General features: G+C 38.3%; 1 protein-coding gene across 1 annotated transcript; it reads right to left on the bottom strand.

Moving 5' to 3' along the window:
• Positions 1–1,799: 1,799 nt before the first annotated feature.
• Positions 1,800–15,446, bottom strand: LOC118802846. Its single transcript, XM_036563269.1, has 6 exons — positions 15,339–15,446; positions 12,782–13,069; positions 6,760–6,876; positions 3,269–3,316; positions 2,965–3,012; positions 1,800–1,879 (listed from the first exon to the last, which is right to left on the bottom strand). The coding sequence occupies exons 1-6, from the start codon at positions 15,397–15,399 to the stop codon at positions 1,800–1,802; spliced, it is 642 nt and encodes a 213-aa protein (XP_036419162.1). The 5' UTR covers positions 15,400–15,446.
• Between the last annotated feature and the right edge of the window lie 2,520 nt (positions 15,447–17,966).

The raw sequence follows: 17,966 nt of genomic DNA, 5'->3' as shown, positions 1-17,966 counted from the left end.
ATCTGATGCGTGCAGCTACAGGAAGCCAGTGAAGGGAGCGCAGCAGTGGGGTGACATGGCTGAACTTTGGGAGATTGAAGACGAGTCGTGCTGCTGCATTCTGGATGAGTTGCAGAGGCTTGATGGCTGCATCGGAAGACCAGCCAAGAGCGAGTTGCAGTAGTCAAGCCTTGAGATGACAAAGGACTGCACTAGCACCTGGGTGGCCTCTCGAGAGAGAAAGGGTCAGATCCTCCGGATGTTGAACAGGAGAAATCTGCATGACCGAGTTAGGTTCGCAATGTGAGTCGAGAACGATAACTGGCCATCCAGAACCACACCAAGACTTCTTGCCTCTGCTGACGGGACAATCAGAGAGTTCTCGAATGAGATGGCAAGATCATGATGAGGACCTGTAGTTGCAGGGATGAATAGCAGCTCAGTCTTGCTAGGATTGAGCTTCAGGTGGTGAGCTGCCATCCATATTTGGCTCACATGCTTTCATACTGAAGCTGTTTCTGCCTGGTAGAAGAAACTTTCTGTGGCTGTTTCAGGTTCAAACTGTGACTCATTAGGTTGAAATAATGAATTATTTGTTGACTTCCTGCAAATAAATTATCAAAAATTATAATTTTTAGAAAAAAAAAAGATGAGTTATTCCTCATTGAGAAAATATGTGATTATTTTAATCTAACAACTCATTATTTTGAGAAAATAAGACTTTCTGTTTTGGCAAATGGGTCAGAAACGCAAGAAAATCCGTATTTCAGTTTTGAAACACATTAGTTTTCGGCTGGTGTGATGAGCTGAGCTCTGTGCCGAGTCCACGTGGAAACTGTAAAATCTCTGTTTAATTTCAGTGAGAGCACTCGGGTCGTTTGGGAACTGTATGAATTTGATCATAACCTCAAACCTACAAGCAGCACATCAGAGAAAGTCTTTTAGAGATTCATATTGTTGTTGATCTTTCTATGTCTGTAATTGTATTTATTTTATTTGTTTTATTAATGTTTAATTGCAAACATTTTATGATGATAATCACTTGAACTAAAATCTCATTACATTATCTTATATTAAAAGTTATTAGTGTTTTGCCTTCTTCTTTGAAGTTACTATTTTGGAGATGTTCTTCTTTGAACAGCATGCAGGCCAGTCGAGAGGTCATCTGTTTCTAACTTTTTATTTGTATGTGTTCTTCTTGAAAACCTTACATTACAGAAATATTTACATTATGTGTAGGTTCTTTAAAGAAAAAAAGTTTTTCATTTACAAAAATGGTTCTCCAAAACTGTGCATATGCAAAATATGCCAAAGCATATATTAAAAAATATATGTAAGAACATCTGGATGTTTCATGTTTAGACAGAGGACAGATTCTCAGCTACTCTTACTGTTCCATGTCCAGTCACTGACTATGAAGAGGAACAGAGAATACATTTTTAATTGCTGCTGATTATGAAGTTCCTTGTGAGCAGGAGGTTCACAGTGACAGATAACTGCTGATCTGATGTCAATACTGGTGGTGCTGATGGCACCTGAACTTCCACACTTGCAAAAAAACATTGTATGGATGTTTGCTGGGCTTGTTATTAACCCCTTAAACAGCCAGGACCTGCCAGCAGGCCTAAACAGTTATTATACACATCTAAACACTCAGTCCTGCTTCTCTCTTTATGTCATCAGCATACATGTTAAAAAAGTATGTGTACTAAATAGTACATGTACATAATATAATCAGCTGTATGAAAGAATGAAAACACTAGTCTTTCCTGCTTTTCTGTGACTAAAGTTTACCCAACATGTTCACATGTAATGTAATCTTAATGTGTCTCACTGCTCTTGTTCCACTCTTGTTCAGTCTGTGTAGATTTTGTTTTCTTTCTTGAAGCTTTTGGAGGTTCTGTAAAAGAAAACACACAAAGTCTTAACTGGTAAAACACTCTTGAGCAGATTTACTGTCACTTTGTGCTGGTGGGGCCAGTTTAGCAGCTTATCTACTCAGAACTTCATACAAATGAAGATCATCTTTCAACATCCAGCCTCTTCACTAACATCTGACCAGCGCAGTACGACCATGTTTGTCTCACATGCTTTTGTACTAAAGCTGTTTCTGCCTGGTAGGAGAAAAAGATACTTTCTGTGCCTGTTTCAGGTTCAAACTGTGACTCATAAAAAATAGTTCTTGCTCACCAAGACAACGTGATTATTGTAACATAAAAATTCATTTTGAGAAAATATGACTTTATGATTTTTACGTTCTTCAAACACGGTGGCTGTCTTTTACATTGTGTAAACATTTTAAGATGATAATCACTCACAATAAAATCTTGTTACATTAACTTACATCAAAAGTTAAGAGCTTTTTATCATGCTGTAAATGTTCTATTTTGGAGATGCATGTTTTTATTTGGACTGTGATGATATCTTAATTTTATCTTTAAGGAATGTCCTACAAATGGATGTCCAACAAAAGAATGTCAATAAGAGGGATGTCCAAAAAAGGGATAACCAATAAAGTGATGTCCAAAAAAAGGGTTGTCCAACAAAGGGATGTCCAAAAAGCAATATCCACCAAAGGGATGTCCAAGAAAGGGATGTCCTACAATTGAATATCCTACAAAGGGATGTCCAACAAATGAAGGTCCTACAAAAGGATTTCTAATAGCTGAATGTCCTACAAAAGGATGTCCTATGATGGAATGTTGTGCGATGTAATGTCCTAGGAAAGGTTGTCCAACAAAGAATGTCCTACAAATCAATCTCCTACAAATGGATGTACAAAAAGGGATGTCCTACAAAAGGATTTCCAAAAAATGTCCAACAAAGGAATTCTGTACTTGTAGGAATCATGTCCACCTGTAGAGCTCGTGCAATACAGCAGAGCCATCTCACCCAAAACCCACGAATGGAACTAAGCAGGTTTGAACCAATCCTGCATCTGGGTTCTCTTCTGTAAAATAACGTGGTAGCCAGTTGGTGTCTTACCATCACTTCCTGAAGAGGACTGAGCTGTGGAGTTGGTGGTTGAGGCCTCTGAGGAAAGTAGAACAAAACAGATAAACTCCTGTGTGTTTGCAGTAACAATGTACACTGATCTTAATTACTGTTGAACTGAATAAACAAATACATATGTGTTAAATAACTGACCTGCTCAGAGCAAAACACTAAATGTCTTAATTTGTGTTCTATGAAAAGGTTTCACATCAGTCGCCAGCGTTAGGCTGTCAGGTGAGATGATTCCTTTCCTGTGATGACTGCTGTGGTACTGTAGTTATAATGGGTCTCTTACCTGAGTTAATCACTGTAGATGCAGGTGTGAGTTTGGTAGGTGAGACCGCTGAGGAAGTCAGAACATAAAACACATCAGCTGTTTACTATTGTTAATGTAAACATATTAAACAATAACATAAACAGAATGCCAATATTTGTAGCATAGTATAATTAACAAGTTTTATATATACATATATACACATAATGCCCACACAGTCACAACTGTTTGACAAAACAATTTGACAATATATACAATTACATATATATATAATTTACATATATCAGTCTTAAAGGCACAGTAACTATTTAAGCCTGTTTAATTCTGAGGGATAAAGAGAGTAAATGGCCATGTAGAAATTCATTATGACTGGTTTTGATATATAAAACCACACAAACATCATAAGTGGATGTCAGAGGGAATAAAATTGAAGAAAAATATAGCAGTACATTTATAGAGTGTGCAATGCAGAGTTTGCAGGCCTGCAGCGTGTGCGTTCAAACACCTGTGGACACTGCAGCTTCTTTGATTTCAGTTTTAAAGCAGTTCTGACCACTGAAAATAACAGCTCTGAGACTGAAAGCATAAATGAAGCTGATTTCGCATGAGAATGCTTGTGTTAGACACTGTTAACCAGTGGTGCAAATTACTCAACTTAGTTGCCAAAAAACTGTTGGTCAATTATTGCATAGGCCAGCTGTAAAGTACAGTAGCACTAACCTGCCTTGGAACTGTATTCAACACATCTTTATTGCACTGTGATAGTTTGTTGACTTATGACTTTACAATTATAAATAGTCCTTTCTTTTTCTTTTTAATTATCATCATATTTATCATTATTGGAGTATTTTGCTGAAAGTTATATAGCAACTGTCATGTGCAACTCCCAAACTGGCCACCAGAGGTCATCCTCTCCTGAATTCTAACTGTCACGCACCCACACCTGTTGTCAATCTCCGTTCATCAACTCCCCTATAAATACTCACACTCTTTCCACTCTTCGTGAAGCATTGTTCATATGTCACTACAATCCTGAGCCTTTTCCATATAGACTTTTAGTGACACAATGGTTAGAAAAAAAAGCCATTGTAATAGACAACAAAGCTGAATCTCTACACTCAGCACTTAAGGATTTCTGCAATTTCTACATACTGTGCATACATCCAGAAAATGCTAACATGTTAGTATAAGTGAACAAATTCCTACTTGCATTAGTCACAAACACATTTACCCCCACGGTTACATGAGGCTGAAGTTGGCTTCCTGTCCACCAGCTACTATTTTGAGTTTTCTGTTCCACCTTAAATGGTGACAATTCAAGCAACTTTAACTTTGTCTTAGTTACTGTAGTCACTCCCGGTCGAACAAACAACCTCCAATATCTTACATTGAATTAAAGACTGACTCCTGCCAGAAAATAAAAGCTTAAGAAATAAATTTAAAAAGGAAAAAACCAAAAAGCCCTGTTGCTGTGGGTTGTTGATATCATGGTTACAAGTCAAGATTATAGCTTTTAGCTTCATTTGTGTATTTCTTTAAATCCAACTTTGGTTTATGATTATCAAGTCACATTTCTTTACGATTATAGATAAAGTTTTGATATTTAGAGTTTGGAGTTTTGATACTGTAGCCACATACTACTGGCTGGTGCTAGCTCAGGGGCTAAGGAAGCGTGGCCACATGATCGGCCACGCAAAGGCCCATGGTAAGCATGCACCCTTCTAAAAAAAGGACTGTTTATGTTGTTCTTAGTTTAAGTTGTGCACATGTGTTTATTGTGTTGTGCTGTGGTGGGGATGTGGGTTTTGTGTTGGGAGCTGGTCACTGTCAGGGTGAAGCATGTGGCTAATGGTGACCTCCCCCATGGTTGTAGTGTTTCATGCTTTCACTGTATGTGCCTTTTCTGCCAGGTTTAATAAAGAATTTAAATCATATAATATGTTGACTGTGTTAAGGAGTGCATTTATTAGGGTTAGGTCTATTCTTTTTTTCTGGTTCTGTTAAGTTTGTATAGTTAAAATCAGATCTGCATACAGAGTATCACACTATTAGAACAACTCCATCTATAATTGTATTTTTATGTACTGAAAACATTGTGAAATGAACTTTTCCAGAAGTGCCCACACAAAATGCCCTTTTGAAACAGCTCAGCCCGCCTTCGCCAAAGTCTGTGCTCACCACAGTTGTAGGCGTTCTTTGTTTGCACATTTGAATTTCTCTATGTATGCTTTGGCCTCGAGACATTGGTCCCCCAACTTGTCAGACCAAATTTACACCCCTGCTGTCAACCACAAACAAAGCTCTTAGCAAGACTGTTTATAACGCTTTGACTTTAAAAAGGAAACTAAGGTTGACTTTTGACAGATGTGTTAAAAAGCTGTCTCTAACTAGACACATCAGTGTGGTCAGTTGGAGACAAAAAATACATTTTGAGTGAGCTTTAACACAAAATGTGTTGACATTTCTCATTTACAGAGAACACATTGTGTTACTTTTAACACAGAATTTGTTAAATCAGAAAACATAAAACACAAAGTGTTAAAATGGGTTTGGGTGATTTTGGAGCTGGATTTCTGGCTGATGGATTATCACAGGTGATGAAATCACTCTGGATGGTGAGGCAGAGTCTGATGAGTGATCTGATGTATAAATCATGTCCCTGTTTTAACCCTTTGTTGGAACATGAAGGCCAAAAAACAGAGCAATAATATCAGGATTTTGGGTGATTTTCTGAGCCGAATCACTCACTGATGCTAATATCACAGCTCGATGACGTCATGCCAGCTAGTTAGGGGCGGGTCTGCTGAATGGTCTGATATGTGTATCATATCTGTAGCTTAAAACGTTCTAAAGTTCTGAAGGCAAGAAGTGACCTACTGTTTCGGGTTCTAAGGGTTAACACATCATTTTTACAGTGTAGTTGCTTGAAACATACATGAAACTGCTGCATAACGTAGAGTGTCCTGCAACTCAGTTGTCTTGAGTTTCGTCAGTTAACTTTATCTGAGCCATGACAACAAACAAGAGTTCTTGAAAGCTAATTATTCTGCAATAACTGAAAATGACAGCTGAAAAAAATATATGAAGATGATAAACATGCTTCAAATACACTATATTGCCAAAAGTATTCGAGTTCTTTCACACCAAACTTGCTCATCCATGTCTTCATGGACCTTGCTTTGTGCAGTGGTGCGCAGTCATGTTGGAGCAGGAAGGGGCCGTCCCCAAAGGAGCCCAACTCCTGAAAAACAACCCCACACCATAATCCCCCCTCCACCAAACTTTACACTTGGCACAATGCAGTCAGACAAGTACCGTTCTCCTGGGAACCGCCAAACCCAGACTCGTCCATCGGATTGCCAGACGGAAAAGCGTGATTGGTCACTCCAGAGAACACGTCTCCACTGCTCTAGAGTCCAGTGGCGGCGCTTTACACCACCTGTTGCAAGCAACTCACAACATGCAACTAGTTGCATGTAAGTTTCATAGTTTAAATCCAGCCTAAAACTCACAGAGTGGAGAAGTTGTTTGGGTTTCATTCATTCTGTCTGCTTTTTCACTGCCACTTTCACTGGAACTCACTGGAGAAGAGCAGGACACATCAAGAGGAGAAGTGGATGATCTCTTATCTGTAAAACAAAAAAAACAGAAAATCAAAAATGTTTGTTGAAAAATGTTATCCAATAAGATGAAGTCATCTAGCTACACTCTTAAAAAGAAGGGCACCAAAAAGTGCTTTCCTAAGGGGCTCTATATTTTGTGGAATGACGTGAGTGTGAAGATCCTTTTAAAGTTCAAAAAATCCTCCATATAATTTAAAGGGTTTATAATAATGAAAGCGTTTCTAAAGAACCGTACAAATAAACCAGGAACCATTTGGTAATTAATGAAAACAAATGTATTTCAGGTTTAATTCACTATATCAGATATCCAGTAAGTCAAAAGTTTACATACACAAAGTTGACTCTCTTTTTACTGTCTGAAAGATTCCAGAAATTGATTAATATTTTTTAGATGCTCCTGATTGGTCAATTGTTACAAATAGGTGTAAATTGAGACTTCCCCTGTAACTGAATTTTAAGAGCCCACCAGTAGAGCTAGTGTCTTTTTGCCCTTGATACCATGGAAAAATACAAGCTACTCAGCAAAGACCTCTAAAAGTCCAGCTCCCTAAGGACAATTTCCAAACAACTGAAGGTACCACAACTATCTGTACAACAATCATATGGAAATATAAATATCTTGGGATCACACAGACACTGCATCATTCAGCAAGGAAGTTAACTTTCAGAGCTGAACAAACTTCGGTCAGAAAGATTCATCCGAACCTCTAAAACAACAACACAGGAACTGGTGAAAGAGGCCTTAGGTACCAAAGTATCTACAGCCATCATTAAGAATCTGACATCACCATTGTCTGAAAGGTTGTCACACAAGAAGAAGCTCTAACTTTGAAATTGAAAGCTGGTCACCAGGACAAAGACCTACAGCTTTCTGGAGGAGTGTTCTTTGGTCAGATGAAACATGAACTGTTCGGCCATAATAATCAGCATTATGTAAGGGGAAGGCTTTCAGTCCACAGAATACCAGCTGTGAAGCGTGGTGGAGGCAGCTTCATGTTGTGGGGGTGATTTGCTGGAAAAGGGACTGGAGCAATTGAGAAAATAGATGGCATCATGAGGATTGAGGATTATCTAGAAATACTGAAACGACATCTCAAAACATCAATGAGAGTCAAAACTTGATCAAAATTGGGTCTTCTAGCAGAACCATGATCCTAAGCATTCCTCCAAAGTACAGACAAAATGGCTTAAAGACAACAAACTGGAAGAATTGGAGTGGTCATCATAAAACCCTGACCTGAATCCCATTGAGAATTTGTTGAGTAAACTGAAAAAGCAAGTTTGAGCAAGGAATCCCACAAAACTGACTGAATTCCAGCAGTTGTGTCAGAAGGAATAGGCAAGTATTCTAGCAAAGTACTAGAAAAGCTTGTAGAAGGATACACCAAGCATTTGAATCGAGTTAAGCAATCAAAAGGCAATGTCACCAAATACTAAGTAAGTGTACATAAACTACTGACCCACTCAAAATCTAAAAAGAAATAAAAACCTGAAGGAAACTTGTCTCTTAGATATTATTTTGAAATGATAAAGTTTGGCTTATTTGGTGTAAAAATGTGTCTCCTCGGTGGGGAACTTGTTTCAAACTCTTTCTGTAAATACCAGCACAAAACTTCTGTCAACCTGCTCAAACCACATCCAGGTCTTAATTCAGGTCATGCAGACAAGTTGATGTGGTTTAGAACACAGAATGACTCACTATGCACTATAAACAAACCCCCAAAAGTTTGGTATCATTCTGTGCAACATAACCAAAAATGGCCTCCATCACGCAGACGCACCTTAAGGTAATGTAGCAGAGAAGCTAAGAGAGTACTAAGAGAATCAGTACAATGTCCAAGTACCAATTTGCGGCCCACATTTTCTGTGTAAATGAGCCTCAACTGTGTATGTATAAACCTGTATGTCATTTGGATGCTGGAGCCACCAGTGGCTTTTTCATAGGTTTATTGTTATTTGATATGCAAATTCTAACTCTCTTACAACAAACATAAATATGAGGAAGGCTTTCAGTCCAAAAAACACCATCCCAGCTGTAAAGCATGGTGGAGGCAGCTTCATGTTGTGGGGATGATTTGCTGGAAAAAGTTACTGGAGCAACTGAGAAAAACTTCATCACAATTAGATCTTCTAGCAGGACAATGATCCTAAGCATTCCTCCAAAGTGGTGACAAAGTGGCTTTAAGACAAAAAAGTGAAGTAATTGGAATGGGCATCACAACCTTACCTAAATTTCATAGAGAATTTTTTGGAGTGAACTGAAATTGCAACTTCTAACTCTCTTACAACAAGCAAACCTTAGTCGTTACTGTACAAACACTTAGATTATGTGTCGTGATGCTTTACAACATGCTCCTGCGCTACATCTTCCCAGAGTTTGAAGGCACAATAGCACTAAAGCAGGACATACTGTAGATGAAAGAGGCCCTGATTATTCTGTAATAACTCCCGCTAGGATGAATCAATCTTAACGAAACAAGGAACTTTTAGGAACATGGAGCGCTGGTTTGAAATGTCTCTGGCAGAAAACAGAGATCTCTTCCAGCATCGCATGTAATGCAATCGATTACATGCTCATCAAGGAATGTATTGAGTATTTTTTGGTTCAGATTGCTTCATCCTAACGGGAGTTACAACAGAATATTCGGGGCCTCTTTCGATTGAATCTCCCTGTATTTTTCTAAGCGACTTTGTGTAGCTCATTGACGTAATTTGGCATGTATTTATGGAAAGAGTTTTGGTGACTATTTTCTTTCAACTTTTGTTAGCACTGTTAGCCTGGCAGCTCCAGTTCAAAACTGAAGAAACAAAGTTTGGACAAACATGTTTTGGCTGATCGACTGCATTTGGGTATGTAGAAAAATTTTATTGATTTTCACCAAACGCAGGAAACGGATAGTAACATGAAATGTGTGGAGTTGAGTTTGATTTCATGCTAAATTTAATGACGAACACACCAACAGACTTAGAAAAAAATCTTGTTACATTAACTTACATGGAAAGTTAAGAGCAGTCTCACCTCTGATCTCTTACTTTTTTGGAGATACAGGGTTACTACATATATCTTGCAATTACCTTTTTTTCAGTATCGTGGCAGCTGCCATATGCTCTGTTCAGAGAGAGGGCCTTTGGGCCTTTTTTTTAATGCATAGTCTGTACTGTAGCCCTTTCTAAACTCCCAGAACTAAAGGTACTAAACTGTCACTGGGGCAGTGCCCCTCTTGTCACTGGGGTGGGACCCTCAAGGCTCCATCTCAGTATCTTCAGTCAGGGAACATAACTGTACCATAATCCACTGAAATGATATGTTCTAAGCTGTACTGACTCCACACACCCCGTCTCGTCTCCAGGCTTTTATTTTACTGTTCTGTTTTAAATCATTCGGTTATGAAAAGGTACAAATACAAACTTTTCACCTGGAAAAACTTATTTAAGGTTCACAATCAGACCTTAAAACCACTGTTGAACCTTTGAGGGAACATTTACACTGTTTGTACCTACAAAATATACATACACAGAACCTTTATTTCCTATATTGTGAATAGGTTATATTGTGAATATAACCTATATTGTGAATTGTAAAACTGTTTATTCTTGTTGTTGTTTGTTAGTTTAAGGTGCATTTGTGTTATTTGTGTAATATTATGTCAGGATGTGCGTTTAGTTTGGATGGATTAACGTGTCTACCGTGGGGTGAAAGTACATGGTTAGCAGTGACCTTGTCGATGTTCTTGCTGTAATTAAGTGGCGTTTCTGCCTGATCTGATAAAGGAGCATTTTCTAAGCATAAACTATACCTTCCTCTGGCTTCCTCTGTTGTGCCACAAACACCCACACACTTCCACTCACTTACTGCCCGAATGAAGTGAACATTAAAAGGCTCTTAAAGTAACACACTGCTAGTGTTTAACCTTTTTATGTTCCTCTACTTGTCTAAATCATTAAGTAATTACATGCAAACTTACATGAATTATTATTAGGTTATGAGATGAGCAATAGACATGCGAAACCACCCACACTGCTAGATGAGGTTAGTCACTCAGACCGACTCACTAATGTTAGTGTTTAGAGCCTCTGACAAGTCCACTGCTTCTGTGTTTAGCTTTACAGAATGAATGTTTGCTTTTACAAAAGGCAGAAATAAAGGTAATCAACACAAACAATCATATCATCTTCATCTACCACTTACAAATCTGACTGAATTCAGTGAAAAAGACAAAAATCATATTTGCATTATTATTGTTGCTGTTATTATTCATGTTTTAAAACAATGAATTATAAATTCACCAGAAATCAGAGAGCAAAAGTGAGTTATGTTTTGGGTTAAACAAAGAACCTCTTTTTTAAGGGTAATTCCACTGATTTGTCAAAATTTCTTCATAATTAAATGGTTTGGGGGTGGTTTAGTGTGAAATGCTCTGTTCTACAGAATTGCGATAGGAACCAGACGTCCACCTCTAAAAGCTTTCTCACAGAAAGTTATTATATGAAATGGTTATGAATTCACTGCCTGATGACTGAGACACTGTTTTATGATGGTTTTGTGATTTTGTTCTAAATTTAAATTTTATTTGTTTTAAAAAATATTACATATACATGCATAAACAGTAAATATGGGATACATACATAAGCAGAGCTGAAGTGGAACTTTTCATGGGGAGTTACAGGACCCAGACCACCCCAAACTCTCACTGTATTTCTCCTCCCAAACACAGCGTTGCCTTTGTGCAAAATAACTTTTTCATCTTTTTCACTTTCATCTTCTTCATTTCTTATACTTATTATTATGCTACACTGAGATAACCGAGATGGTTATGCAAGAGATAAAATGAAAACTGAAGCTTTTGTCTTGAATGAAACATAATCATGACAGTTAATACGCTATTAACTAATGCTAGCTAAGTAAATTAAAGTCATTTCTCACTGCCCACTTGCTCAGATATGTCCTCATCCTTAAGTAGCTTTTTCATTCTTGTGTTCTCAGTATCACCTTGGTTTTTTGGAGTTCTTGCTGCTGCTATCCATCTTCACTTGATTCATGTATGAAAAAAAGAGTACTGCTTGTTTCAAATTCAGGTCATCACGCTTAATTTTCTTATTCCAATTTCTGTCCCACTTTAAATAGTGCAGCAGTTACACGCATTTAAGGTAGTACAGGAAATGAGAATAAGGAGCTCACTTCAGCTTCATTTAATTATCCACTGTAGGAGACTCAGTTACAGTCAGCAAACTGGGGCTGTACAACTTGAGGTGGGAGCCGCTGGCTCACCGCTAAATTACTACAGATATACACTTAGATGTAACATTAACAGTTTGTATGAGTGTTCTTTTGCTTATGAATTTATACATTAGCTCGCAGCAAGCAGCCCAAAACGCTACTGGCCATTGACGCTACCACTGATGCACAGTGTAATAAAGCAAATTAGAAAATGTACTGTTTCAAATTTTCCACTATTTTCCATCATCAACATTCCATATAAACTCAGAAGACTCGTGTAGGTTCACTGGTGGTTTTGATGGTAAATAAAATGTCTATATTTGTGTTGTAGTCATGGCGACCCCTGGTTCCTATCACCACCACTGTAAAGAGATCTGAACCATTTCACACCAAACCACTCTGAATCACTCACTAGTTTGATTGTTTGCAACTGTAAGTGACATTATGCTGAATGAGGAACAGTTTCCCCATCTAGTGTTGTTCAGAAAGAAGACTCCCTGCTCACCCTCTTGTATTCTATTGGCTGAGGCTTGTGAGGTTGGCCAATTTGTGGGGTTAAAGTTCACCTTGATTAACTTGGTGCGAACGCTACCAGAAATGAACTCCTTTTTGTGTCTTTGCATCTTGTCACATTTAAGTAAACTGGCTATTTCAGTGCAACTGCAGCTCAACACAGTTATAAATGTGACTCACCTGCTGGTGGTGCAGGATTCACAGTCAGATTCACTACAGGAGTAGCGTTACAGTAGTAAATCCCAGAGTCAGAGAGAGCGACGCTCTTTATCACCAGTGATAAATCACTGTTTAATACACTGTATCTGTTTTCTGGATCAGGTCTGTGTTTCTGGGTGATTTCTCCATTTTCAGCACTGAGGATAGTAGATGTTCCTCCATCAGTGCCTTTACTCCAGATCACTTTACCCTTATTTCCACAGTACAGGCTGATGTTTCTCCCCTCTGTTTCACTCTGACTGAATATTACTGTCAAAACAAACATGAGCAGAATTACAATATGATCATCACACAACGTCATAGAAGCAGGAACTTATTAGACAAGTCTATAACTTATATAAAACAGTCTGCATTTATCTGCATTTGGGAATATTATACACCTTTATTGCTACTCCAGAAACATTAGTCTCTGTTTCATGAAGTAATTAAGTGTTTCCTACATGTAGATTATGCTTTGATGGCACATACAGTCATGTGCAAAAGTTTGTGTGCCCGTGGTCAGATTCCATGTTTGTGTAAATAAGTTTACATGTCCTCTACAGAAAACACACTTCTGCACATTTTAATGCACAACTACTGATTATTTGCTGAATTTAACATATTGGAAAAAATAAAACAAAATGTGGCTTGTGCAAAAGTTATGGTGCGTTGCTTTTAGGGTGAACAGATGAGCACTGAGACATATTTTAACATGAAGCCATGCGGTTGGGTGGGTGGGTCATAGCTCAGGTACAAGATGTGCTTTGGGGTCATTAAGCTAGTTTAAACCTCACTGAAATACATACAGAAGGAGTGGCTGTGTCTTAGAGAAGTGGACTTTGGTAATGTCTGTGGTTGATATTCAAGTAAAAGATGTAATTTGACTTTAGCTCACAGCAAAAACCCTCTGATAGGTTGTAATGCAACCTTCTGAAGCCAAAACTTGGAAATGAATCCAAACCTTAATCCTTTACAGTACTAACAAAGATATGAGATTTTTTCTCAAATCAAATTAAATACAGTGAAAAGGTAAAGTTTAGTTCCACCGCCAGCCATCACACAGATTTATTAAATCCACCAGCAGCTTCTGATTTAACATAATAAAGAATTGATTACATAAATCAGGTATTGGATGACAACTACAGTTAACCCTTGTGTGGTGTTCAGGTCTGTGGGACCCATTTTCAGTGTTTGCCAAAATAAATAAATGATGTGATTTTTATTATTATTTCAACCTCAGATTCTTGGTCTTTGCTCATTGTCTGTGAAGAACATATAGAATAACTCATTTTCAGTGTCTTCACTCTGTTCACCCCCCACACACTTATATTACACATGTGGTCTTGGGTGAACCCGCGGGGAGTAAAAGTGTGGAGGTGCTGTGTCCTTCACTCTGTTCTCCTCCTACATGGCCTGCTGTTAGTGTTTGTGTGTGTGTGTGTGTGTGTGTGTGTGTGTGTGTGTGTGTGTGTGTGTGTGTGAGGGTGAGGGTGGACAACATGGACAGGCTGCTGACTGGCTACAGCTGCTAAAGGAGAATGCTACGCTGACCATTTGTAATATTTTAAACATTTGGTATTTTTACATGAATTGTTATGGATATGATTTAAAAAAACAATAATGGGTCCACCAGACCACTGAGTAAGAAACACATCAATAGTCAATTGCACACACTCACATACATAAAATCACTACTTACGGCAATAGTGTTATTTGTATTTACTGTAATATTAGTGTTATTCTGAGCAGATAAACTCTCTCAGGTGGCTAAACCGTGTGCGCAGTACTGTGTGTATGTGTGTGTATATATACGTGGCAGTTTGTTGACCGAGAAAAATGGCCTACATGAATAAACTTTTGCTCGTTAGCCCAGTACAGTTTAACAGGAGAAAACAACAAACCACTCACGCTTAAAGAACACAGCAAGGATACTCTAAAGACATGAATATGACATGTAAATAAAAAATGTTAGTGTTAAAAAATGTTAGCGTTGTCAATGTTTGTGTGTAACTGATATTCCTACAGTCTCGTAAATAAAAATCACTGTAAAATGATTATTTATATAAATCGAGTTATAAAATATGTTATGTATTTATGGTTTATAGACGATGTCTAACAGCCAAACACCCACCCCTCAGACACCGACTCAACACCAAACTTTATCTCAAATCTGTTGGAAAAATTCATTAATAATTCATTATTAATTATTTCATTGTGACTTACATTGTAAATATGTTAATCAACTGTTCCTGTTCTTTTTCAAACTACAGGGAAGTGATTCATAGTGACTGTTTGTGGTAACAGATGGAACCAGGTGCAGCCAATAGAGATTAAGTCTAAAAATGCTGGACTATTTATACTTTTAATATATTTCTGAGGTCTTTAATTATGTATGAATATATTTGGTTTTGCTCATATTTGTTCAAAGCATTAGGTATATGTATTACTGTTCCAAAGAAAGACTGAGTAAGTGTAGAGGCCAGCCTAATAAAAGTAACCAGCAAAATAAAGTGTCCACAGTGTAAAGTGGTCTACTCACCGGTCTGAGCTGTTTGTATGGAGCTGTAGTGCAGGAGACACATTAAAAAGAGAAGCTTCATGGTCTTCTGTCTGTGCAGTGAGTGCGATCTGTCTGGCTTTGGTTTTGATGTGCAAATGGAGCCCCCTCTGCACACTGTCACGATTTCACTGGAGAATAAAAGCCCTGTTCTTTCCGCTTCTAACAATTTCCTCTTTTCACAGTTCACACGCACGTCACGACAGAAGTGTGATGTTTCAAATCAGCTGAAGGTCGACTAATGACATTTTCAGTGGTTTAATATACCAAAAACATCGGTCATGACCGTTTAACAGCCTCTCTTTATTCCTTCGAAATAAACAGCCTGCTTTTTACTGTGCTTTTAAGACTGATATATGTAAATGAGCTCTGTTCTGATTGACTGGGCTTCATTCTAAAAGCAGTCCGGATTGTAATTCTGCTTATAACTTCAGTGCGAGTGGATCAGACACAGCAGTGCTGCTGGAGTTTTTAAACATCTCAGTTGTTGAGATGCTGAACTGACAAAAATATCCAGCTAGCAGCGTCCTGTGGGCAGCATCCTGTGGGCAGTGTCCTGTGACCACTGATGAAGGACTGATCAAAACAAATTGCTGCAGCAGATGAGCTATCGTCTCTGACTTTACATCTACAAGATGGACTGACACGGTAGGAGTGTCTAATAGAGTGGACAATGAGTGGACACAGTGGAACTGCAGCTTTAAATGGAGGATAATTGATTATTGTTGTCCTTTTTTATCCTCTTCAAATCAAACCCTGCATGTTGCTATTTCTTAAAGTGAAAAAAAAAGATCTGATAAGGAAGGAAATAGGTGTTTTTCAGGTACTACCAAGCAATAAGTCAGAGATAACAGAGTAGATAGTGAAGAGATAGTGAAGAGTGAGGTAGGTCTTCGCACTTAGTCTGTGGGAGTGTGCATATATCAGTTGTCTGAGTGTTGTCGGGGGAAGGGGCAGCTCCACCTCTTCCCCACCACATCCTATGTGTTTTTTTCTGTTTGTTTTTTCTAGAGTTTTGAAGCCTTCAGGAACTGGTTTTGAATATAATAGTGACATTCTCGGAGACCTCATGCTCTGACATAAACAATTTAAGTCCTGTTAACTCTCCTTTGTTGCGCTGGTACCATGTTACTGTGCACACGCCCTGGCCACTTTATCAGAAACCCCTCACTTGTAGCTCTATCTTGTTGGAGTTCAGTTTCAAGACTGTAGGTCATCTGTTGTGTTAGCCATCCTCTTGTCCAGGAGCTCTCTGATTTTTCCACCTCATGGCCCAACTATCTATCACAAGAAAGGCCAACAGGAAAGCAAAGTTTAAGTCTTTTGCTTAAAAATAAGTGCAGTGGCCATGCAAGGGGCTCTTAAGAGGCGCTGTGTTCGCAGTAGGAGAGATTTAAATGTAAATTTATTGTCAGATCAGTCTAAGATGTGTACAAATGTTGCATGTGCTGTTCTATGTAGGCCTGTGGGGGGCTGTGGGAGGTGTTTTTGTGGGTTTACTGTCTACCACAAAGTGGAATAGTAGGGCTAGAATTGACCTGCCTGCAATCTTGGCTGTTTTGGCAATACTTTGGCCTGTATTTAAATAAAAACAACACAAAGAAAACAATGTTTCATCTTATCAACTGTATTCTGTCTTTTAAAAGTACACTCACTTGGAAATTGATGTCCGCAACACATACCAAAAAAGTTGGGACAGAAGCAATTTAGGCCAGTAATGTTGAGTAGTTCAGAAAACATAAAAGAGGTGATGTAGTCATGCTTGGGTATAAAAGGAGCATCCAGTAAAGGCCAAACCTTTATGCATCAGCACATAGTCCAACTGTTTAAAAATAATGTTTCTCCATTAGTGTTTGAAAGATTTTAGGTATTTTACCCTCCACAGTGCATAATATAATCAAAAGATTGAGAGAATCTGGAGAAATCTCTGTATATTGAAAGCAAGACCAAAACCACAACTGAATGCCTGTGACCTTTGACCCCTCAGGTAGCACTGCATTAAAAACAGGCATGTTTCTGTGATAAATATAACCATATGGACTTGATAGTACTTTGACAAACCATTGTCAATAAGCACTGTTCATTGCTGCACTCAAAAATGCAGGACTGTATTATTCACAGTGGATGCCATTTAAAAACGCTGCCGACTTCTCTGGGCTCAAGCTCATCTGAAATGGACTGGTACACAGTGCAAACATGTGCTGTGGTCTGATGAGTCAAATTTCAAATTGTTTATGGAAATAATGGATGTCATGTCTTTGTGCCAAAGAAGTAAAGGAACATCCAGATTTTTAGCAGCATGAAGTTCAAAAGCCTGCATCTGTCATAGTGTGTGTGTGTGTGTGTGTGTGTGTGTGTGTGTGTGTGTGTGTGTGTGGTGGGAGGGGTTAGTGGGTAACCTGCACATCTGTGAAAGCACCATTAATACTGAACACATTTTGTAGCAACATGTGCTGCCCGTGAGATGCTGTTCTTTCTGTGTTCAAGCTAGATCTGGCATCTGTTTACTCAAAGGATTATGAAGGGATATTTTTAAAAGCAAATGTTTATGCATTAAATATTCTCATATAGTGACACACAAACTGCAGATCTTCATGATTTATGACCGTA

The sequence above is a fragment of the Colossoma macropomum genome, unplaced genomic scaffold (genome assembly GCF_904425465.1).
Source record: "Colossoma macropomum unplaced genomic scaffold, Colossoma_macropomum, whole genome shotgun sequence".
NCBI lineage: Eukaryota > Metazoa > Chordata > Actinopteri > Characiformes > Serrasalmidae > Colossoma > Colossoma macropomum.
The sequence above is the reverse complement of the archived record's forward strand: the minus strand, read 5'-3'. Positions and strand labels throughout refer to the sequence as shown.